General features: G+C 44.1%; 1 protein-coding gene across 2 annotated transcripts in view; it reads left to right on the top strand.

The window, feature by feature from the left end:
* Positions 1 to 25527, top strand: part of ANTXR1 (ANTXR cell adhesion molecule 1) — a 115503-nt gene that overhangs the window by 53705 nt on the left and 36271 nt on the right. For both annotated transcript variants that reach the window (XM_070765914.1, XM_070765915.1), the window contains 2 exons: positions 15211 to 15280; positions 16261 to 16339. In XM_070765914.1, the coding sequence (XP_070622015.1) occupies positions 15211 to 15280; positions 16261 to 16339 (149 nt within the window). The remainder of the gene's footprint in view (positions 1 to 15210; positions 15281 to 16260; positions 16340 to 25527) is intronic.

Here is a 25527-nt window from a genome sequence, read left to right as displayed (position 1 = left end):
GTTATGCATAGCATGGTTTCAAAAGATGGATGGGACATCAAAGAAAGATCAAACGCTCTTCACATCTGGAGATCAAAAGGTGCTGTTCACAATGAAGAAAGATGTTGCTGAGTCAGCAGTCAAAAGTATTTCCCAATTTTATGGATCCATCTATCCAGAGTTCACATGCGGAATGTTATTGATCAGAGCTCCCCTTAATCGGAAGCAGGCTTTCTCCTGGTTAGCTTTATTTTCTGGCAAAGGATTATGGGAAGTGAAGTCTCCACACATCTGGAGAAGACCGAGAGGACTAACATTGGGGGAAGCTAAAACCAGCCTCCCAGAATCTCATGCTAAATATTTTCCCGTTTGGAACCTGAGAAGATTTTGAAATAGACAGTGACCCACCTTTTGGAGGACTCTCCCAATTCGGCAAAGTTTCCTCTTGGGAAAAGAATGCCTCCTTTGCCCCACACAGCTGGAGAAACAGAAAGATTGGTGGGAACTCAGCAGAAACCTCAACCGTTGAAAAGAAACAAGAAGGAAATCAGAAAATGTAGTTGCTTCTACATAACTAGGCAACCACACTGCCCAAAACACCTGGCTGCCTTCCAGGAGGGACCACTTCCAAGAGAAACACTGGCATCTCATTTCTGGAGTATGCTCACCCAGGGCAAGGGAATGCTGACTTCCCACCAAACGCCAATAAGAGGAAACGAAAGGTGGCCTTTTCCCTACTTGCACCTAGCTGTGGCCCAAACACGTCCTGGCTAGTTGGGGGTTGCCACTGCTGTCACTACCAGTGCGCTGCGCATGCAGCTTCAGATCTCTGACATGTGCGCATCCCAGTGTACGCATCCCAGATCTCAGACGTGTGAGATTTTGCTTCTGTGCATGCGCAGGAAGCATCTTGTGACGGGATGCCTGTAGGAGAGAGATTTCGGTGATTTTTTTGCTTTCACATATGCACAGAAGCAAAAAAAATATATGCTGAAATCTCGCACTCACATCCCCTTGTGAGGTTTTGCATTCTGCGTATGCGCATAAGCTAAATCTCACTGGGACAAGTGCATGTGCATGCCAGAGACCTGAAACTACGCACACAGCTCCAGTTTTACTACTGGTGCGGCGTCTTCATCCGTACCAGGAGGAACCTGATACTGGTCCTGACTGATACTGGTCCCCTTTTTTCTGCCATGATCTCATGAGGTTGCTTCCATCTCCACCCAGCTCATGAATAAGAGGTAATTATGACACCCATCTCTTCAAAAAAGGATTGCCTGCCTTGATTCTAATTTATATGAGAGCTGGAACTAGATTACAAGGATCTAATTTATATGAGAGCTGGAACTAGTCAAAACAAGGATAGAGAAAGCTGGAACTTTATGGCCACTAAAAGATGCTTATCGGTCCTTACCACTAGCAGCTGTGGGCCACTCTGAACATTGCGTAGTTCACCTTGTACCTGCTTAAAGGCAACCACTTAAAACCACCAAACCAACAATTAAATCAGTGAGGACTTGGACTGAGGAGGTAAAATTAAAGCGACAGGCTTGCTTTGACTGCACAGACTGGAATATTTTTGAAAATACCTCTGCAGACCTGGATGAACTCACAGATACTGTAACATCATTTGTCAGCTTCTCTGAAGACCTGTGTGTACCGACCAGGAACCTGCGAATATACAGTGTCATATTATCAGACCAAAAATGTATTAACAAGGAAGATCAGAGCAGCAAAAAGAAGCTACTCTGAAACGCTAAAGAATCAGTTCTCAACAGATGAACCAGCAGACATGTGGAAAACTCTTAAAAACATCACCAGTTATGGCCAACCTCCTTCCCAAGCTGAAGGAAATCAACATCTGGCAGATGACCTCAGAGTGTTTTACTGCAGGTTTGAAAAGAAACTACAGTCACTTATCTCCACAACTTCCATCCTAGACACACCAACAACAGCCAAACCTCCTCCTACTGAACTCATCCTATTGGGTTCATAACCCCTGGTGATCACACAAAAGGAAGTGCAGGATGTGTTTCACAGACAAAAGCCAGGAAAAGCACCAGGCCCAGACAAGATAACTCTGTGCTGACCAATTGACCCCCATCTTCGCCCAAATCTCCAACAAATCACTAGAGATTTGTTGCTACGTTCCTTCTTACTTCAAATGCTCTACAATCATCCCAGTGCCGAAAAAGCCCTCCATCAAGGAACGGGACGATTACAGTCCACTTACTCTAACATCTGGAGTTATGGAAACCTTTGAAAGGCTAGTGATGTCCTACTTGAAACCCATCACGGATCCACTGTTAGACCCCCTGCAATTTGCATATCAAGCAAACAGATGGACAGATGATGCTGTTAATATGGGTCTGCATCACATTCTACAACATCTTGACTCTCCAAAGACCTACGCGAGGGTCCTTTGTGTAGACTTTAGTTCCGCATTCAATACCATCATATCGGACATTCTTCTAACTAAGCTGAACCAGCTAGCAGTACCTGAATACACTTGTAAGTGGGTCAAAAGTTTCCTAACAGACAGCAAACAGCAGGTGAAGCTTAGCAGAATGACATAAGTTACCTGTACAATTAGCTCAGCCCCCCTCCTCCCCCAGGCTGTGTGCTCCCTCCACTTATCTTCTCCCTATATATACCAATGACTGCATCTCAAATGATCCAACTGTTAAACTACTGAAGTTCACAGATGACACAACAGTGATCGGACTCATTCAAGACAATGATGAATCTGTATACAGATGGAGGGTTGAACAACTAGCCTCGTGGTGCGACCGGAACAATCTGGATCTGAATCCATACAAAACCGTAGAAATAGTGGTAGACTTTAGGAGAAACCCACCCATACTTCCACTTTTTCCAATACTAGTCAACACAGTATCAACAGTAGAGACCTTCAAATTTCTAGGCTTGACCATATTGCAAGATCTAAAATGGACATCTAACATCAAAAACATCATCAAAAGCGCACAACAAAGAATGTTCTTTCTGCGCCAACTCAACTGTGTGGTGGTGATCAGGAGGGTATGTTGAGCACCAAGTCCAGCAAGGCTACTTCTATGGTTCTCAAGGTTGGCAAATTTTAGATGTGTGGACTTCAACTCCCACAATTCCCCGGTGCATCTGGAATGGCCTGGCTTGATGTGAATCTCTTTTTTTAATTCCACTTTCAGCCATTTCTTCATGGACTTTGTTTGCAATCACACTTTGGTTGGAGGCAGAGCTGATGCGAGGCCGTCTATTTCAACCAAGGTTGGGGAACCATGGCCCATTTAGGGCTCCCAGACTTCTGGGTGGCTCAGGAATTCTGGGAGTCAGAGTCCAGAGGTCGTAAGGGGCCACCATAAAGGGGCTCAGGACCAGACTATTTACGGGACCACCTCCTCCCTCATACCTCGCTGTGGCTAGTAAGGGCCCACAGAGTCGGCCTTCTCCAGGTCCCATCCGCCAAACAATATTGGCTGGCGGGACCTCGGGGAAGAGCCTTCTCTGTGGTGGCTCTGAACCTTTGGAACCAACTGCCTCTAGAGATCTGCATTATCTCCATCCCACCAGTCTTCCGGAAAGTTGTTAAGACCTGGCTTTTCTGGCAGGCCTGGAATTAGGCTGATTGTATGTTTTTTATATTGTTATTATTGATTTTTATTATCAGATTTTAACTGTTTTTATTGTTGTTGTATTTATTCCGATTGTTAGCCGCTCAGAGTCTGTTTTGGAGTGACCGTCCTATAAATACACTCAATTAAATACATAAATAAATCGTTCCCCATCTCTGGTTCGAACCCTCGGCCGAAGCAGAAGGATCCAGAAACGCCGTTCTTTCCCCCGCAGCCTTTGCCGTCTGTAGAAGAAGCGAACTGGCCTAAGGCAGCCTTCTCTCTCTCTCTCTCTCTCCCCCCGAACACCCACCCACCCACCCAGCAAGTGGCTTCGTCAGTAACTTTGGCATCCGGAGCGCACATTCGATGCTGCTGCTGCGCGCACTGGGCTGTTTCAGCATGATTCGGGGCATGGTTTTCATTAGAGCACTAGCCAAACACTCATTCCTCATTTGCTGCACTTTCCAGCAGGCGATTTGGTCTGGCTGGAGGCGGAGGGAAGGCACCAGCCCCTCTCGTGCTCTCAGCGTTCCTGCCTTCCCCGCAAAATGGGTTCCATCTTCTTCTCTTTTTTTAAAGGGAATTTTCTTGGAAGGAATCTTCTCTCCTCTCTCTCTCTCTCTCTCTCTCTAATGAGAGTCAGAACCATTTCAGAGCCAGAATAAGCAAACGTTTCTGGAGAGTGTGAAGATTTCCAAGATATTCTTTTGGAGGCCGCTGACAATGGACCAAACGTAGCCGAACAAGGAAACAGAGGGAATTCAGCCATGCAAAGCCCCTTCCCTCCTACAGGTACCTCCTGCACCAGATCAACTATGTGGCAGGCCCGAAAAGCCCATGACACTTTGTGAAAGAAGAAGGAAGGAAGGAAGGAAGGAAGGAAGGAAAGAAGGGAAGGGAGGAAGGAAGGAAGGAAGGAAGGCAGTTAGCAGTGGGGCACTATTTTATCTATCTATCTGCATCTCTCTTTCTCTCTCTCCATCCATCCATCTTATCTATCAAGATTTATATGCCGCCAAACTCCAATGGACTCTGGGTGGCTAACAAGAATAAAAACAAATATGAAACAGTTTCAATATCAAGAGTAAAAAACAAAAAACATAATAATAGCCCTTAAAAAAGCATACATACTCTCAGTCATTCATGGTTTCGGGCCCGCCAGAAAAGCCAGGTCTTCAGGGCTTTCCGGAACTCAATATCTCTATCTACAACTATCTCAAGCAGTAGAGGTTCCTCCATTTTCTTGAGACGCCTTCCATAATCCGTGTCTTTTCCATGCACCTCCCATAGGCAGAGCCACGACCCAGCCGTGTCCTATGGCTTCTCCAATCATTCATCCTCTGGGAAGCCTCCAGATGTTGCCAGCATAATGCCACGGTTTCTTTAGCTAAGGAGTTTATCTAAACAGGGATGGTGCAAAAATACTCAAAGTCTCCTTCGATGCAAGGCCCTGGAGGGTTTCCTGAGCACTTCCTGTCCTCCTGGCACCCGCCTGGAAGTTAAAGGGCTGGTTTTTTATTTTTGTTTTCTGGATTTCTTTTCCCTTTCCCTTGCCAAGCGAGCCTGCAGCTTTGCAATTTCCCAGTTGTCAGCTTCCCAAGTCCTAATCTTGCCCAACTCGGCTTGGCTTGGCTTCTTCGGGATCGTCCAAGAATAGCTAAGCGCAGGAGCCACACCCATGCAGTCAAAGCCCCGCCCCTTCGGGCATCCGTCAACTTGGCTTGCGGGTACCAAGGGGTGGGGTTTTGCAGCGTCCAGCCCACCATCGTGGCTGTCAGCCATTCCCCAGGGGCCACTCCATGGAGGCTTGATGGAAAATTCCCTCCAGGTGGCCATGGGGACACCTTCCTCTCAAATTTTCTTCACAACAGCAGTGATTGTTGTGTCCTTCTTCCAGGATATATATTCCCATTGTGGGATTGCTAGTGGTTTCCCATCATCCTGGTTTTCCCTCAAGGATCAAAGCCAACGGGTGACTGTGAGTCGGTAACTATCTTAGTGCAAACCACTTCACAGGGATGTTGTGGTGGGGGAAATAAGAGAGAAGAGCATTATATAAACTCCTCTGACTTGTACAAAATAAAGGCAGGCGTGTAAAGCTAAAAATCAACCAATGAATTGGTTAGTAAGGGAGAGAGAGAGGGAGAAGAAAGAAGAAAAAGAAGGAGAGAGGAAGGAAGGAAGGGAAAGAAAAAGGAAAGAAACAAAGAAAGAAACAGAAACAAGGAAAGAAACAAAAAAGACTTTTAATAATAATAACAACAATAACAACAACAGTAAAAACAACAGAGTTGGAAGGCATCTTGGAGATCTTCTAGTCCAACCCCCTGCTTAGGCAGGAAACCTTACACCACTTCAGACAAATGGTTGTCCAGTCTCTTCTTTAAACAGATTGGAGCATTCACAACTTCTGGTGGCAGGCTGTTCCACTGGTTTATTGTTCTAATTGTCAGGAAATTTTTCCTTAGTTCTAAGTTGCTTCTCTCCTTGTTTAGTTTCCACCCATTGCTTCTTTTTCTACCCTCAGGTGCTTTGGAGAATACACTGCTCAAAAAATAAAGAGAACACTTAAACAACACAATAGAACTCCAAGTAAATCAAACTTCTGTGAAATCAAACTCTCCACTTAGGAAGCAACACTGATTGACAATCAACTTCACCTGCTGTTGCGCACATTCATTCATTCAGATCTAGGGTGTGTTATTTCAGGGTTCCCTTTATTTATTTTTTTGAGCAGTATGGGTTGAGTAATCAAGTCGACTCTATTTTGATTTTTTTCCCCAAGTCAATCAAAGTTGAACAGGGTTTCCTTGGCAATATGCACTATACTTAGTTCATTTTATTTCATTTCCACTGAAATAGTTGCTTGGTTCTCCCATCCTTTTTAAAACACGCAGCATCCAACAGGCCTTTGAGGAGGAATCCCAAGGTGTTTTGGCCAGTGAAGACGACGTCTAAGGTTGCAGCTTCCAAACTTGGCACCTTTAATATTAATGGACTTCGACTCTCAGAATTCCTCTGCCAAGTTTGGCCTAAGACAAAGGAGGAAGATACAGAACCTTCCTTTGTTGCCAGATTTTCTTTTTAAAAGATGGTTTTTTTCTGACTTGATGATGATTAATTCTGACCTGGCAGACGGCCAAGTGAAGCCCTACCTTCCAATCAAATCTCTCTCCAAGAATTGTTTTTCATGACGTTGTGGAACTAGGAATGTGATGCAATTCAGCCTTTTGTTTTGAAGCAGCCAGGAACCTTCCTTCTTTTCATTCAGCGAGGGCTCGTATCAACTTGTTGTTGTTCTGTGACATGTTTTTGTCTTTTTTTTAAAAAAAATATTGTATTTTAATTGGAATCATCTGATTGAGTGTTGAGCCATCCCTGGACGTGAGGTGGGTCTGTGGGCCAATGGGAGTGAGCTGTCCAAAGAGAGTCTGGAAGGGTCCATTGGCTTCCTTTTGAAAGGATTTTCAGCCAGGTTAGTGGGTCAAAAAAGTCATGATGGCAGTTGTAATGAGGCAAGCAAAGTCCCACCACTTTTTAAAAAATGCACAACGCTGGTTCTGGAGCCATCTGGTCTCCCCCCCCTTCATGGCTCTGGATACTCTTGCTCTGCGATTCAGCATCAAAGGCAGGATTACTCTGGATTCCCTTTCTTGTTTGGGGAACCTCATTAGTTAGCTTCTGCAAAATGGGCCCTGGGACAACTAACGAGGCCTTCAGAAGCTTTTTACTGATTGCCAACAGAAGAGGACAACTGAGAACTGAAGAGGCATAATTGGCAAAATATACAAATTCCTAATTAGATACAAAACAGAAGAGGAGATAGTCAAAGACAATATGATCAGCTGGGCAAAAAATATCAGACATCCAATTGATTCAGACAAATGGGAGAAAATATGGACTTGTAACTGGCAAATTACAAAATCAATTTCATTCAAGGAAAACCAGTGCAAAATGTTATATTGATGGCACTTGTCACCACAAAGGCTATCAAAGGTGTACCCAAGTACATCACCAAGATGCTGGAAGTGTAAACAGAAAATGGAACATTCTACCACCAATGGTGGACATGCTCCGAAGCAAAAATGGAATTTCAAGAGAGCAAAATGGCTAAAAGAAATTATGAAAAATGAAATTGAAAACCCCCCAGAACTATGTTGAAAGGGCAGGAGGACTCTGAGGACTATAAAATATGGGGCAAACTTTATAATTGGTTAGAAGAGATAAATGGTAAAGGAAACTAAACTATAAAGATATCGTAAAGTAGTTAAAAACTGTCGTAATTGTATATATAGTATAAGGAACGTTAGTTATAAGAACAACAAAGTAATATAAAAATGTATAAATTTTAGATAATAGTTCCTCCAATATCTCTGACAACAACTTCTGATGAAGAAGGGGTTGCAAATAACCCAAATAACTGTTGGTTGTTTGTCTTTGTTTTTTGTGTTGTAACCAATAACATTTTTAAAAAAGAGGCACAATTTCAAGAGGCAAAGACTACCAGAAAAATTTCTTATCCCTTTGTCTTGGGATCTAGCTTTTGGGGGGAACCATTTGTGGTCCAAAGGAATTTTCAGAAATGAGAAGGATGCTGCAAAAAATGGGAGAGTTTTTTGAGGGCTGCTGCGTGGCCTTTTTGGAGAAGGGTATCTGCTGCCGATGAGCCTCGTTCCTCTCGGCATGCTCAAGGGATCTGTTTGCCTGCCTTCCTAACCTGCCCACAACGTTCCACCATCCCACCACCATCCCCATTTCTCCCCTATCTGGATTCCCAGTTTCAACATTTGTTTTGCAACCAACCATTTCCAGGAAGAAGTCAGAGGGAAATTATGTAAACAGATGCTTTGTTTGTGTGTCGGGAACGAAAAAAGAAGGAGGGCTGTATCGTGCCTGAAAACTATTTCGCTGAGCAAAATATTAACCCCCCCTTTTAGCTGAACGGGGGTCCCGCCAGGAGCTCCAGACAACAAAAGAAGATCAGATGCAACAGAGGGGAGACCACAGCCGCCTTGTGAAATAGTCTCAGAAAGTGGAAACATGAGGTCTTGAGTCACGACAGTGATAAATGAGATCAATGATGAATGAGACCAGCCAGAGAAGCTTAAGGCTGGGAAAAAAACACACCAGCCACTATTTTTGTCTAGCTATGATTTCATGCTTCCCCGGCAGATTACACCTCTTAATCTCCATGGCCCTGCAGGCTGAGGATGATGGGGAGCGTAGTACAGCACCTCCGTCTGCTAGGGGTTCAGAAGGCCCACAGAACCAGCCTCTCACAACCAGATGTGCCAAAGGGGAAGAAATTTTGAGAAGGAAATAATCTTTAAAAACGTGATATGCCTAAAGGGGAATAAAAAAGTATAATCTATTCCTTGGGGATTTCACAAAGTCCAGCTCTCCCGCCAACTCTAACAGGCAAACACAGTTTGCAATGTTTCCCAGTGTTTCAAAGAAGCAACTTCATTTACTCCTTCTTGCTTTAGAGATCCTGGCCCTTAACTCTGAAAGTTGTTTGTTTGTTTGTTTCAGTTGTTTTGTTTGAAAACTCCTCCTTGGTAGAGGAGGCCCAGAATATTTTACATGATTCGGGTTTTTTATATAAAAATACACTTTTGGAGCACTTAAGTGAAAAAAACAGGAATGGCAAGAAATTTATTTTGTTGGCTTCTTGCTCATCTTTTTCACTAGTTCTGCTTGTCTATTACTTAGTCTATTTTTTCATTTAAGGAAAAGGTTCTGGGAATGTGAGGACAACCAGATCTTTAAAGAAAGAAAAGGAGGGGAATGGAATAGAGTAACAGAGTTAGAAGGGATCTTGGAGGTCTTCTAGTCCAACCCCCTGCTTAGGCAGGAAACCCTACACCACTTCAGACAAATAACTGTCCAGTCTTTTCTTTAAAACTTCCAGTGTTGGAGCATTCACAACTTCTGGAGGCAAGCTGTTCCACGGATCAACTGTTCTGACTAACAGGAAATTTCTCCTTAGTTCTGAGTTGCTTCTCTCCTTGTTTAGTTTCCACCATTGCTTCTTGTTCTACCCTCAGGTGCTTTGGAGAATAGCCTGACTCTCTCTTCTTTGTGGCAACCCCTGAGATATTGGGAAATTGATACCAGGTCTCCCCTGGCCCTTCTTTTCATCAAACTAGACATTCCCAGTTCCTGCAAAAAAAAAGGAACAAATATTCTTGTGGCTTAGATAAACAAGAGAAGAATTCCTGATTTTTTTTTGCACATACTTTGCACAATTCAAGCTACGGTATACACATTTGGTGGTACAGAGTTCATCTTTCCATTCTTCCTGCATCCATTGAGGACATTTTTTCTACAATTTTGCAAATTCATCAATCTCCCAAATGAGAAAGGATACACAGTGTTCTTCTTAGGAAACAAGATTACCTTGCAAAAGAAATGGATATCATGAGCACCAGGAAGAAACACACAGTTGCCTCAGAATAACCCAGGAAGGGATGTGCTGGGGCAAGATCTTTTTTTCACTAGAGAAGCCCCAAACCCAGCAGATGAGGGAGAGGCTCCTTTGGAGTGTGATTGTCTACCTTCCAGTGATAGAAAGATTTTGCTTCTACAGATAATTATAGAAGCTTGAATGGAGTAGAGTAGAGTAGGGTAGGGTAGAGTAGAGTGGAGTAGAATAAGGGTAGGGTAGGGTAGAGCAGTGTTTCCCAACCTCAGCAACTTGAAGATATTTGGACTTCAACTCCCAGAATTCCCCAGCCAGTGAATGCTCACTGGGGACTTCTGGGAGTTGAAGTCCAGATATCTTCAAGTTGCCAAGGTTGGGAAACACTGGGATAGAGTAAAGTAGAGTAGAGTAGAAAATTTGGAATAGAACAGAACAGGACATTCTTTGTTGGACATGGGTGATTGGACACACAAGGAATTTGTCTCCTGTGCAAAAACTCTCAGTGTACATACAAACAACAAAGTGATCATAGATCACAGGTTATAGCTCCAATAATGAAACATATGCTATAACCATAAGTGATGATCATAAGATACCAACAGGAGAAAATAGTAAAGATGAGAAGATGAGAAGGATAATAGCAATACAGCCTACTATATGGGTAAAATGTCTATAGACCTAAGGCAATTAGCTGCTCAGCAGAGTGATGGTGTGAGAAAAGAAACTGGGTTTTGGCATGTTGAAGAGAAGACACTCAGATACTTCACACTGTAGGAGGAGAACTTTGTTAGTCTATTCCTCTTCTTGTGCCATATCTTCATCAGAAGCTGGCTATCATTGTTACTCTATGGTGGCAAGCAATGTTGGTCTGTAGTGGATCTAATGAAGTATTCAAAAAAGCTGATTCTTTTAGTAAAATCTGGTAACTGGACTCCAAGTAGCACAGAACTCATAAGAAGACTCCGTGACTCCCAGAGCAAAGTTTTATCAGCAAAAGCCATGAAATTAATCACCTCAAGAGTTTAAAATCCCGATCCCTGAATGTTCCACGATTGGCATTTCATCCGAGTATTTTTCACTCGGGGAGAAGTTGGCGTCCCTTGAGTGGAAGAATTGTGAGCAGCGTTAGATATTTCGGAGCTTTAGGAAAGGGGTGGCGCTTCGTTTATTTATTTTGGAAGGGAAAAGAGGAGCCTGCTCTGGTGCTGTAGGCCTTTGCTCATTTTCGAAGTCTTGCAGATTCTCAAGGATTTGTTGAGTGCCGCTTGAGGTTTTCTTTCCAGCTGCCTCCCATTGTGAAATGCACACATTTAGCGATTGTGTTGTGCTTGCAGGCTCACACACAGCAACTCTGACTATCCATGATACGCAAACACTTCTTCTGACAGCTTTCCTGCCCCCAGTCTGCCGTGTCAGAATCGTAATCCTCCGGGTGGGCTGTTGCGATGGTTACAGATGTGTGTTTTGAGTGCTGATTCTCAGGTTGCTTAGAAGTTGCCAATTGACTTCTCCCATAAAACAAGTCAGAAATGCATCTGGATAATCCCTCCAAGAAAAAAAAAACATTTGCAAAAGTTAAGATACGTTTCAGTTTGCTTACACTGCAGCCCAGACAGGAGAAACTTCAGAAGGGAAAAGTTACTTTATCTGAAAACGAAGCCATAGCTGCCTTGAATGTTAACTACCTTTTATACACCAAAGTAGGGTAGAAGATCAATTGCTCCAGAGGGGGGAAAAAGAAGAGAATCGTTTACAAAATTAACCTCCGGAAGTCCCAAAGGTGCTGTGTTTCTTCAGCTCTGGCTGGATGGTGGGGAAGGGAAGGATTGATACTTCTTGCAGACAGCTGGTCATTTGCATAGAAACATAGAAGATTGAGGGCAGAAAAAGACCTCCTGGTCCATCTCGTCTGCCCTTATACTCTTTCCTGTATTTTATCTTAGGATGGATCTATGTTTATCCCAGGCAGGTTTCAATTCAGTTCCTGTGGATTTATCAACCACATCTGCTGGAAGTTTGTTCCAAGCATCTACAGTGGAACCCCGACATAAGAGCTGCTCTACTTAAGAGCAACTCGAGATAAGAGCTGGGAGGGGAGAGATATTTTTGTTCTACTTACAAGCCCAAATTCGAGATACAAGCGCCAAGGAGCTGTCTCCTGAAGCCAAACGCTAACTTCCGCATTCGGCTTCAGGAGACAGCTGCGAAGCGGCGCGCGTGTTTTAAAAGGTTGCAGCCGGCCTGGGAGGCTCGGGGGGGTGCTTGCAGCTTTCTTTCTTGTTCTTTTTCTTTCTCTCTTTTACCTTCCCTTCCTCTATTTCTTCTTTTCTTTCTCCTTCCCACCTTCTTCCCTCCCTCCCTCCCTTCACTCATTCCTCTCTTACTCTCCCCTTTCATAAGTTTCCTTGCTTCCTTCCTCTGTTCCTGTCCCTTCCCCCTTTCTTTCTTTCTTTCTTTCTTGCTTGCTTGCTTGCTTGCTTGCTTGCTTGCTTGCTTGCTTTCTTGCTCTTTTTCTTTCTCTCTTTTACCTTCCCTTCCTCTATTTCTTCTTTTCTTTCTCCTTCCCACCTTCTTCCCTCCCTCCCTCCCTCCCTTCACTCATTTCTCTCTTACTCTCCCCTTTCATAAGTTTCCTTGCTTCCTTCCTCTGTTCCTGTCCCTTCCCTCTTTCCTTCCTTCCTTCCCACCCTCCGTCCATTCATTCACCCATTCCTCTCTTGATCGCTTAAAGCCGGTCCCTGGTGCAAAAAGGGTTGGGGACCTCTGTCCTACAGGATTGGGTGGCAGAGAAGTTGAACATATGTAAATTTAAAAGTTTAAGAAAGTTTACAAGTTAAGTGAAAGAAACTTCATTATTCATTTATATGTACATGTACATTTCTTCATTAAAAACATGTCTTTCTGCATAATTTAGACTAACTTTGTGAGTTTTTTGAGGGCTGGAACCAATTAAAATTATTTACATTAATTCCTATGGGGAAAAGTCGTTCGAGATAAGAGCTGCTCGACTTAAGAGCCCAGGTCCGGAACGAATTAAACTCGTATCTCGAGGTACCACTGTACTCCTCTTTCAGTCAAATAATATTTTCTCACGTTGCTTCTGATCTTTCCCCCAACTGACCTCAGATTGTGTCTCCTTGTTCTTGGGTTCACTTTCCTATTAAAAACACTTCCTTCCTGAACCTTATTTAACCCTTTAACATATTTAAATGTTTCGGAAACTACTTGGAAACAGACAGGCTAAAACCGAATGATTCTCCCAAGCAGCAGGAGTGGAGCGTTAATTCAAGAGAAGCTTCTCACCAAGCATGGCTAGTGATTGTCCCACGGAGATGCGTAGGCTCCTTCGAGGCTCTCGCTCGTGAACATTTCAGCAGAGGCCTGACGCTGACCCATTTTGCGCCACTCAGGGATGGGATGGACCAGAATGTTGCTTCTTGGGTTGGACAAAGGAAGACTTGCGGCCTTGACTGTCTGGCCAAATCTAAGGAACGGCCTTCGTTCCAATCCCCAACATGGTTTCTGCTGAGTAGCCAAGCCAAAGTGGTCAAGTTAAAAATCCTACCAGCCGTTGCACAGCTTGTAGGCTTAATTATAGGGCAACCTGAAGACGGATGGTTCCCAGGAGAGGCTGCAGGGCAAGTTGCGTGACAGCCCTGGAAGGAAAAGCAAAGGAAGTATGGAAAGGCCTGGGTTCGGATTTCTACCCAGTCCTGCTGTCCGTCAGGAGAAGCCCATCTTCAAGGCTCAAACAGTGCCCAGATTTACAAGTGTTCTCCAGATAGTCCTAGATTTACAACTGTTTGTTTAGTGACCTTTGAAAGGCAGTAAATAACACCCCCTGCGTGTTCAGGATCCAATAAAACACCACAAAGAAAATGTGTTTGCAAAACTAGGTAGATTCATGAAAGCAGAATTTACGTTTAATAATTAATACTGGGGAAAAATCATATGGATAAAATAAATTGGGACCAGAAAAATATATCTTAGCTTTAACTGAAGACTGAAGGGACATATCATTGTAGTATACAAATATCCTGATGTCTGAAATATGGATCTTTCTTGTTGTTATTAAATTCTAAAACAGGAGAAGTTTGAGCAGGTTGAAAATAAAAGAAAGAAGGTTTGGGCTGCATATGAGGAGGAATTTCCTATTGAAACAAGTGATTAATTAAATGGAACAGTCTGCATGGTTTTTGCCCTAGAGCAGGAGGTCTCCAAACCTGGAGACTTGTGGACTTCAACACCCAGAATTCCCCAGTCAACAGGTCTTAAAGTTGCCAAGTTTGGAGATCCCTGCCCTAGAGGAGATTTTCAAACATGGCTTGGATTATCTGTTGGGCAAAGTTTATTAGATTCTGACACCAACTGGGCTGGAATGGATGTCCAGTTCTTACATGCTGTGATTTTTATGATGTGTGAATAAAATTTATCATTAAAAAATTCCTTTAAAAAAAGCTCATAAAGCTCAAACAATATGCCGGAATGGAATAAAGTAGAGCTGGGCCTCTCGTGATGTGGAAATCTGCCCTTTCTTTTAGCACAGTGCATGAATTGGCCCATCACCTGAAGCCATAACCAAGGATTGCAGATTTTTAACCAGGTTGTGGGTTAAACCTTGATATGTGTACCAATCCTTTTTTCTGTCTGTCTCCATTGGTCATATAAATATAGACCAACATCTTGTCAATTCCACTGATCAACACACAAAAAATCTGTTTTATGGAGTTTGATGTGCTGATTCCAAAAATATGCTTAGTTTTGCTCTATCACATAAAGTTTCTGATACAGAAGCATTTTTGTTATTATGTTATTTCTACATTTTCAATGTATGTGGTAATTACTGTTTTCTTAACTTAATGTCGCCAGTATATTTCCTATATCTTATAATAATAATGCTGCTGCTCCGTAGAAACTATACCTTCTACAGAAAAACTGTATACATTTTTCAAATCAGAACCAAAAAATGATTCAGAGAAGTCCAAGGTCAACTGCGATGATTACAAAATAATATTATTTGTAGACCTGGGTGATCAAGTGCAGATGCTGAGTCTCAGACCATGGGGGATTTTGTTAATGTTTCAAAGGAAGGTGGAAACAGTATGAAGAATAAAATATGTTTGGACATAAAGCTTCCCACACCTTAATTGTCCTTTCAACTGAAACCACTTTCTCTGCTTCTCTTTCCAGATGAGAAGCCCTTTGTCGTGGAGGACACCTACTTACTGTGCCCGGCACCTGTCTTTCAAGAAGTTGGCATGTAAGTTTATGAAAATGTTGTGTTTGCTGTAACTTTTCCCCAGTAGTGAGTCTTTCCCCCACCTTCAACCGCAACAATACACGAACACATAATGGATTCAAAACTAAATGCAAACGGCTCCAAACTCGACTGCAGAAAATACGACTTCAGTAACGGAGTGAATCAATGGCTGGAATGCCCTACCTGACTCTCTGGCTTCTTCCCCAAACCCCCAAAACTTTAGACTGTCTACAGTCGACCTCTCCCCATTCCTCAGAGGTCTGTAAGGGGCGTGCATAAGCGCACTATTGTGCCTACCGTCCCTGTCCTACTGTACTATTGTCAAAATTTACCTATACAGTGGTACCTCTACTTAAGAACGCCTCTACTTAAAAACTTTTCTAGATACGAACCGGGTGTTCAAGATTTTTTTGCCTCTACTTAAGAGCCATTTTCTACTTAAGAACCGGAGGCCGGAAAAATTTCCCAGAAATTTTCACAACGGCACAAAGGCCCGGCCAGTTTCCTGCCATTCCCCCTGGGTTTCTCTCTCTGGCGCAGTGTATGGGGGGCAGCCTCGCACCGGGTGTATGGGAGGCGCATGCTCATCCTCGCTGCCTCAGAGTCCCTCTTTTTATTTTTAAAGCCTTAAAGTTTGGATTTTTTTGATTCCCCTCACCTCACCTTCTTCCTTCGGCAGCAACTGTCCTCCTCCTCTTCTTCCTCCTCCTCCTCCACCCACCCAAATTCTGAGCTTTTATTTCTTTCCTAATGGGTTTGCACGCATTATTTGCTTTTACATTGATTCCTATGGGAAAAAATTGCTTCTACTTAATAACGTTTCTACTTAAGAACCTGGTCACGGAACAAATTAAGTTCTTAAGTAGAGGGACCACTGTACTTACTTTGCTAATGTTTATGTTTATACAAACTACTGCTATCTTTTACAAGTTTAACAAAAAAACAAACAAAGTCATTTCTCTCCTCCTTCCTTTTCTTAGGGAAGCTACTCTTCAAGTCAGCATGAACGATGGCCTCAGTTTCATCTCCAGCTCTGTTATCATCTCCAGCACCCACTGTGTAAGTTTGCTTAGAAACCCACCCTTTTGCTTTAAGTACCCTCCCGCTGGGGGAAAAAAAAATCCCTGTGAATTTGAATCGGAGGGTCATTGAGAGGCCTTTGAAAAGCATCTGAGTAATGACTCTTTCGAAAGGAGCCCTTTCTCCTTTGCTAGTTCAGTGCTGTGTAAAAGGCAGGTTCCTCCTCTTTGGAACTGAAGAGTTTCCGTTGGGTCCCCTGCAGAATTTCTCCAGTGGAGAGTCAGCTGAAGGCACCCAGAACATCTTGAACCCAGACAGGCAAAGAAAGAGGATAACAGAGTGGGAAGGGACCTTGGAGGTCATCTAGCCCAACCCCCCTTTGTCCAAGCAGGAGGCCCTACACCAGTGAGGGCAAACCTTTTTCTTCTTGTGTGCCAAAATTGGGAGTGCGTGTGCATTCTAGCACACATGCGTGCCGGCACACAACCCCCCCACACATGCCACACTGCACATGTGTGCATCCCTGCACACACACACACACACCATTGGGCTATTTTTCACCCTCATGCTTCCCTGAAGCCTATGGGGTGTGAAAAATGGCCCAATGGGCAAATCAAAAGTCTAATTTTTCCAAAATTCCAGTTTGTCCGTGGGGCCATTTTTTCGTACTCTGGAGGCTTCAGGAGGCTTTCCTGAAGGGGAGGGTGAAAACCACTTTCCCCAAGGCCGAGAATCAGCGCATGCGCACTAGAGCTGATATAGGTCAGCGCCTCATGTGCCCTCAGCTATGGCTCTCTGTGCCACCACTCTTCTTCAAAGCTTCCAAGGATGAAGCTCCCACAACTTCTGAAGTTTACTGCAAAACTACCTTCAAATCGACCTTCAAACTCTATTGTGTTTTTTCTCCTGTGGGTTGTGGAATAGGACCTGGGTCAGGAGTACCGTATGTTGATTTAAGTACACGAATATATTGCGGGTCGCCCTTGACTTGCAACTAGTTCATTTAATGACCCTTCAAAGGTCATTAAATATCAGCACTGGGGGAGAAAAGGAGCCATGATCACCTAACCCTGTTATTAACTTAACAAGTGCAGTCATTCACTTAAAAAATCGTTCACTTAACAGCCACAGGAATTTTGGGCTCAATTGTGGTCATAAGTCGAGGGCTACCTGTATTTATGTATTACCTGAACACCTGCATGGAATATATTTGTAGAGTTTATATATCGACATGACACCTTGGAGGAAATCTTTATTCATTTGTGAAGGCGTTTACCGAAGGTCGGATTGGGAGCCCAATTCATTTAGTTTGCATTCATATATGTTTCAAACCAGAGCATGGAAATTGTTTCATAGGTTTGGTCCTTTGAGTTTTGCAATTCAAGAAAGCAAATTAGGGAAAGTCTGAATAAAAAGATGAGTTCATAGATTGGAATAATAATAATAATAATAACAACCGACTAAGTGTGTTGTATGAGGGAATAGTTGAATGGTTGAAAAATTAAATAGTTGAACAATTGTCAACAAAACACGTATGTGTGTTAGATCCAAATAATCTTTTCTTACCAAAAGAATCTCAACTTCGAGGGAGCCAAAGTCTTATGTGCTCTCAGTGACAAAAAACAGATGCTGAATTTGAATCACAGCGTTTTCCACTTCGCGCAGCAGTTGTTGCTGGGAAGTTCCACCTGCTGTAGGATCTGACTTGCTTCTGACACCAATTTCTTGTGATTATTAAGAGAAATGAGCCAACTATAACTGCATTGCTCAAACCATTTCACTATTCCTTGGAACAGTGTTTCCCAGCCTTGGCAACTTGAAGATATCTGGACTTCAACTCCCAGAATTCCCCAGCCAGCGAATGCTGGCTGGGGAATTCTGGGAGTTGAAGTCCAAATATCTTCAAGCTGCCAAGGTTAGGAAACACTGCTTTAGAAAACTGAAATTACAGGCCCTTCCTTGAGCTTTGTAGATGAGCCAGCCGGAGCTATAATTCATCAAAAGAACACAGGGGTTGCATAACAAAGCTGACATTTCCTAAAATTGCATTCTTTTTTTTTTTACCTTTTATAAAAGGAATGTTTATGTCTCTGAATTTGTCTTTGATATCTGCCGGTGGCTGTGGGGTAGGCAAGTGGCGACATGAGTACCCTGGAGTTATTAAACTTCGAATACAACAATGAAATTTGTAGCACTCGCGTTACACGACTAATGCAAGGTACAAAATTGCGTTCTTTGCTCAGTGACATCAGAATGAGTAGGTCAGTACTTCGATGTCATTGTGATTTTTAAGGGGTGCCACGAGAATAAAGCATTGTTGTTGGGAAAACACCGGCAGGTGACCTGAAGCAGCTGCTTGAAGCAGCCCATCAAGACAAGTGGCAAAATGGAGCCATCCCGCTGTCGATTTCCCAATCCATCAGCTGGGACAACAGGGCCTCACTGTACCCTTGTACCCCGGAATAGCTGTTCACTCCGATGGATGCCCTCTGGCATCAAAGGGCTCTGAGACATCCCGGAAATGTCCTCCATATAACCCACAGCCGTGAACTCCACCCAAACACTCCCTCACACGGATGATGTTGCTTAGCTGGCTCGTGAAATGCCTGCAAGCCGACGACCGGGCTCAGAGAGTGCCAAGAACTCTATAGCCCATGGGGACGGCCACCTGCAGTGTATTGTTTGGTGTTTGCCAAGAAGGAAAGCAGATCCCGCCTTGGGCTGTCTCTGCGCACCCATCTCAGGGTGGAGGCTGAAGAGGTAGGCTTCAAGGTACATTCCGAACAGGCTTTGAAAACGCTGCTCAGCCAGGAGTCCAACTGAGCAGGGGAAAATATTTGCTCCTGTTTCAAGCACTACGATAGGGCCCAGCCTGGCACAAAAAACCCAGGCCCCCCGCGGCTTCGCAAACAAGGCCCTTGAACCCTGTCTTTCTTGGATAAAAACAAAAGGATGTGTTTTTCTGGCAAAGCAAGAACAGAACGAAAGAGATGTATATCTCAACGGCAGTGGCCAAGGGCAGGTTTATTTTGTAGCTTCAACTCTTGTATAAGATCCCATGGCTCACATTGTTTTGGGAAAGTTCTATCACCTCTACATAGGGTCCAGGCTTCGTTTCTTTTGGCGGGCTCGTATTTAGCGCACAATGAATTCCATTTCATATTTAATTCTTCCCCCTCCCCATTTATTTTCAGCTTTTTCACTGAAACGAGGAAACAGCTTCCAGGGGGGAGGGTCCACTGGTTGGGGTCAAAATGATGGTTGCAAGGATGCAACCCATGAAAGCCAGACCGTGGTTTGATTGTGGTCTCTTGGCGGGGGGTTTTTTGACCTTGTGTTCATCCCAATTCCAAACCTGATTTATGCTTCCTTTGTAAATAGAAGTGAGATGGGAAGGGTAACTTCTTAGAAACTAGATCCTGGAACATTGTTCCTTCTCAGGAGCTGCACACAATCTGCACACCAAACTCCCAATCTCTGTCTCCCAGCCTCTCCTCAACCTCACTCCGAAAATGGGTGAATCATTTCTTCTGATTGGATATTACCATCCTCCTTTCTTCAGTTCCTTGAAATATGAAGTTACCCAGCCTGGCTTTTGGTGCATGGAGAGATGCCTTGGGGAAGTAGGAACAACCTTGGAACTGCAAGGACCAGTGTTGTGGCCCATTCACGTCATGCGCAATTAGTCATGGACCCAGAGGACGCAGAGACAGTGGAGACGTGGTACAGGCGTCCTGTGTTCCTGGCACCTGAGACTGACAGCGAAGAGGACGTGGTGTCAGTGACTGAAGAACAACCAGGGCCTTCTGCACCTCTTCAGATGAGTGACTCAGGAGAAGAGGAGGAGCCTCTTATTGATGCTAGGGTTCGCAGGGCCTCTAGGAGGCATGAGTGGTTAGTTACTCGGGAGGAGGTTTACTCATAAGTAGCACTGCTGACTACTGGACCACACCCTCAGGGTATTTAAGATGGAGTCACGTGTCACTCCGGTGCAGAGAACAACGTCGTTCAATCTTAGACATCTAGTTTCCTGTATTTTTGTCCCGTGTTTTAGAAGAATTACATTCTTGGCTTCCTTAATTGAGATCCGAGCTTCCAGCCAAATTCTGTAAGTCGAAGATAAGAAAAACCTACTGCAATCCAGTAATTAGTTGTTGTATTTATCTTTTCCTGGGACTTTGGCCAGCTGCTGAAGACTTTATAATTCAGAACGGTGAAGTTTTGCTAGCATTTAACTTCTTTGAGAAAAGACTCTTAAATAAGACTTTTGTCCATAGTAAAATCCTTTATTTGTTAATCTGATGGTGTGCATCTGATTGCTGGGGGCTCGGTACTGGACAGAACACCTAGCCTTCCTGTTCTCCGGACCCAGAACTGAGCCTCCAAATTTGTGCAGTTAACAGTTTCGTTCCTCCTTCTGATGAACTTGTAACTAATTAATTAATTAAATTAATTAATTAATTAAATCTATTTAATAATAATAATAATAACAACTCTTTCTCCAGCTGGTAGCAGACAGCTCCTCCAACAACGGCATATAAATCCAATCAGTAAATCAATAAAACCCATCAATCTCAGAAGCAGGGTTTGGGGTGGCTTTGGGCTTACATATTACTCAGCCTGGGCTCTGGACTAGAAGAGACAAAACGTTTCAACCTCTTTTGCCAAACCAGATGTGCATGCTATGGTTGCTTCTACTCACCATATTATTTATCCTGTGCGAAATCAATGGCTAAATGTCTCTATTTGTTTTAAGATATCATCGGGCTCTGTTTTCAATTAACAGCAAACTCCACTCTGCTCCTCTCTACATCAAGAGGGCTTGTGTTACATCAAGCCCTCTTTTGACATAACACAATAACAATATAACAGAGTTGGAGGGGTTTTTGGGGGTCTTCTAGTCCAACCCTCTACTCAAGCAGGAGACCCTCTACCAGGAGTGTCCAACTTTGGCAATGTTAAAACTTGTGCACTTCAACACCTAGAAGGCTGGCTGGCCGGCTGAGGAATTCTGGGAGTTAGCAATAGCATTTAGACTTATCTACCGCTTCATGGTGCTTTTACAACCCTCTCTAAACGGTTTACAGAATCAGCCTCTTGCCCCCAACAATTTGGCTCCTCATTTGACCCAGGTTGGAACGATGGAAGGCTGAGTCAACCTTGAGCGGGTGGTGAGATTTGAACTGCTGAACTACACCTAGCAGTTATCTGGAGTAGCCTGCACTCTAACCACTGCGCCACCCCACCTACAGGTCTTAAAGTTGCCAAGGTTGGACACTTCAAACCTACACCATTCTGGGCCAACCAATGGCTGTCCAGCCTCTTCTTAAGAACCACCAGCGACGGAGCATCCACAGATTCCACAGGCCGTTCCACCGATTCATTGTTGATTTTTAACCATCCTGGAGAGCTGGAAGCTGAAATATGTCACAGACAGAACCCTAGGTGGGGTTCTGTTTCAGGGCACCTCCCACAGAAAGGTCCTCTCCCAAAGCCAGAGGTCTCTTCGCCAAGGGTGGAAAGGAAAATGACGCTAAGACCCTGCAGCCTCACGACTGGCCAAGGGAGTTTGCTCCGAGCCAGCCCACCTGTCCGATTCGAGCGGGCCTGCTGTGCTTCATTACTAGCTGGAAAGAGAACAATTTTGTGGAATGTTCCCTAGTGTGGGCTTTCAAATCATCTGCATCTCGTCTCCTGGAGTTCTCTGGCTTCAAGCGACACAGAAAATGAAGTTGACAGTTCCCTGGGCTTCCCAAAGGGATCCTTTAGGGATCCAGGGACTTTGGTGGATTTCTTCCCCCCCCCAATCTCCTTCATCCGATGGTGCCAGAGGATACTTGGAGCCAAAGGCAAACTGGCAAAGTCCTGAAAGCCTTTTGGCTTCTGCTGATGTTTCTGTTTATTTAGGCCCAGAGCTGTTTACATATGAACAGAACATCCAACATCCAAGGATAAATGCTCTGCAGCCTGTTGCAGGAAATGAAGAATATATGTCTTGAAATAAAACCCCTGGAGCCTTTTCATCTCAAGGTCTTCTTACACCTGAACCTGTGCTGGAGATTGAAGACCCACAACCTGCCTCACCCAAAAGCCTTGACGTGTCCAGGTGAGACTCCAGCCTCTCGGGATGGAGATGAATCACGTCCATAAGCTGATGTCATGTGCCGGGATGTCAATCTCATTGACGGACATGATATCTTCATGTAGTTAGCCTCTTCTGGAACCTGGGAGCCTATTGCAACAGAATTATCTGGTTTTGGATGTTTAGCAAACCTGAGGTCCAGAGCTCTAATTACCCACAACTTTCTCCTATACCAGTACTTCAAATCTTGGCAGCTTAAAGATACATGGACGACGACTACTTCAGCCTCAACCACAACAATACACGAGCACACAAACTCAAAGTGAACTGCCTGAAACTCAACTGCAGGAAATACGACTTTAGTAACCGAGTAGTTAATGCCTGGAACTCACTACCAGACTCTGTAGTATCATCCCCTAACCCCCAAAACTTTACCCTTGGACTCTCCACTGTTGACCTCTCCCGATTCCTAAAGGGTCAGTAAGGGGCGTGCATAAGTGCACCAATGTGCCTACTGTCCCTATCTTAAGTTTCTCTCTTATTAGTACCCATCTCTTGTATATAAACAGCTTTGTATACTACGATATGTACTTGATAAATAAAATAAATCAATAAACTCCTTTTGATGCCTCGGTGGGACAAGAGGGGTGAGCCTTAAGATAGAGTGCTTAAAGCATCCCAATAAACCATAGTTTGTCTGCCCCAAGTCCAAAAGGGCACCCTTGCCTCTCCATGCTGGTCTCCCTTCCTTTGCTTCATATCTCGTCCTGGGGGGTTGCAGAGAATGGAATAGGAGCCCCCTTAACTCCCCCCCCCCCGTCTCTCTGTGTGCCCAGAGACCCCCCAGGCAATCTTTCTTGGCGTAATGACCTTCCCAGCTGTTCCAGCTGCTGGTGGAAACTCTGATTCCAGGTTGGAGGGGGAAAGTGTCGAAGCTTTTACAGGGGGAACCTGGAGACAGGCAACTGTGTTGGTCTTTGCTTTGGCAACGCCTGGAGAGGACCATGATGAAAACTCCTCCCAGGGGCCCCCTCCACCTCCTTGATTTATGACAGGGGGGAAAGAGGTGGGCAGGGGACCCCCGCTGCCTTCCTCCCGTGGAGATGTCCAGATGTGCTCAGCTTGCCTGTTGCAATCCCTCAGCTGTGGGCCCCCCAGGATGGGGATAATGGGAGCTATGCTTTTATAGGATAGGTTGAGCTTGAGCCTGTTAACTCCCATCCAGACCCTCACAGCCTCCAGGCACCGGCACATCGCAGCCACTGCAAACCTGAATTCGTGGCTGTTGCATTTGGATAACCTCACAGCAAGGGTGCAAATTTTGAAGGCTCAGGAAGGCAGCGTGATTTCTGAAGGGAAGCCGACAGTTTTAATAAGAGCAGAGCAAATATATGTCAGCCACAGAGGATCTTCGTAGCCATTGTATTTAATTAATGGGAGTGCCATCGCCTTTACTCAAAGGAGAGTTTGCTCTGGCTTCGAGTCCTGGCTTCATCTGCCTCTTTCTCCTGGCTCTTCTCCTTTTTGGATCAGGGCCTCTGGCAGCCGAAGCCAAAAGCCAGCGGTGAAAAAAGCTCATCAGTTGTGGGTCAAGAATCAAGGAGGCAGCAGGAGATAATCGATGCAGGTTCAACCTGATGCGTCAATTGTTCCCTGTCTATATATCTCTGTCATTTCTATCTGCCAATCTACAGGTATACACATGGAATAGAATAGAATAGAATAGAATTCTTCATTGGCCAAGTGTGATTGGACACACAAGGAATTTTTCTTTGGTGCAAATGCTCTCAGTGTCCATAAAAGAAAATATAGATTTGTCAAGAATGATGACGTACAACACAATGATTGTCACAGGGGTCAAATAAGCAATGAAGAAACAATCAATATTAATAAAAATCTTAAGGATACAAGCAACAAGTGACAGTCATACAGTCCTAAGTGGGAGGAAAAGGGCGATAGGAGAGAGAGAGAAAGCAGCAGGCAGGTGAGACCCAGGTTGACCTACTGCAGAAGGGATGGGAAAATCTATTCTCTCTTGGACACAGAAATCAGTGGAGTTAACTCAGGCCAATTCCTCTCTCTTAGCCCTGGAGCAGGGCAGTCCACCAGTGAAATTTGATGAACTTGGACAAAGGTGAGGAAGACCCCAATCAAGACCCCCCCCAACTGTCGAAGCTCTTTGGGGGACTAAGAGGCACCCCACCCCACACACACATCCAGGCCTTGACAGAGAGGTAGAAAAACATCTCTCGTGATATTGGGCCAACATAGGAAGCCACTTTCCATAACCTTAAGGAAAAGGCCTTCATTGGCCCACATGGAGTTGGTTAACATCAGGAGCATATTAAAAGAAAGAAAGAAAAGAAAGGTTTTATTTTTAGCTGCTCAAAAACAACCGCTGCCAACTATTCTCATGAAGGCAAAAATTCAACAAGCAACAGTAAAAGTCGCCTTTGTAGTGAAAAAGACGCAGTTATTAATAATTCCGTCAGTGAAGGCAGCGACATTTCACAGACTGATTATAGCACAAGCCGAGTTATCAAATTTACCGAGTTACCAAATTTATTGATTGAAAACTTTGCCAGAGGTTTGGATTTGAATATAGTAAAAACTACTTGGACCATCAAGATGAGGAAATTTGGAGGAAAGAGTGGGTGAAGATTTTATGGGATTTAAGATTAAAATAGACAATACAGCATTTATTGAAAAGAAGCAATTCCAGCTCATTGCTGTTGCTATTCCGGGCAATGCTACGATTGAGGAAAAAATTACAAAGTACCAGGACTTGCAGATCAAAGTTGAACTCCTATGAAAAAGAAATCCATTGTTCTACCAGTTACTACCAGTTACTAATACTGCGCGTGAATTTGATTCTATGCCTCTGTTTACACAACCAAGTATTGGCTCTTTTGGCTGCTGCCACAGTGACCCTTCCCTATCAATATTAATCTTTATGGATAAATCATGGGAGGGAGAAGTCACACCCACAGGGGTGGAGGAGACTTTCAAAGTGTCCAAGGCATCTCAAAAAGAGCCATAGTTTGCAAACTTGGCTTTTGTATTCCCTCCGATCTGCTCCACCCATATCCTTCGAGTTGGGTAGAAACAGGTATTATTTGTGGGAGGTTGAAATGTTTCTGTAGGG

Source organism: Erythrolamprus reginae, chromosome 12, assembly GCF_031021105.1.
Source record: "Erythrolamprus reginae isolate rEryReg1 chromosome 12, rEryReg1.hap1, whole genome shotgun sequence".
Lineage (NCBI taxonomy): Eukaryota > Metazoa > Chordata > Lepidosauria > Squamata > Dipsadidae > Erythrolamprus > Erythrolamprus reginae.
This window is presented reverse-complemented; position numbering and strand designations above follow the sequence as displayed.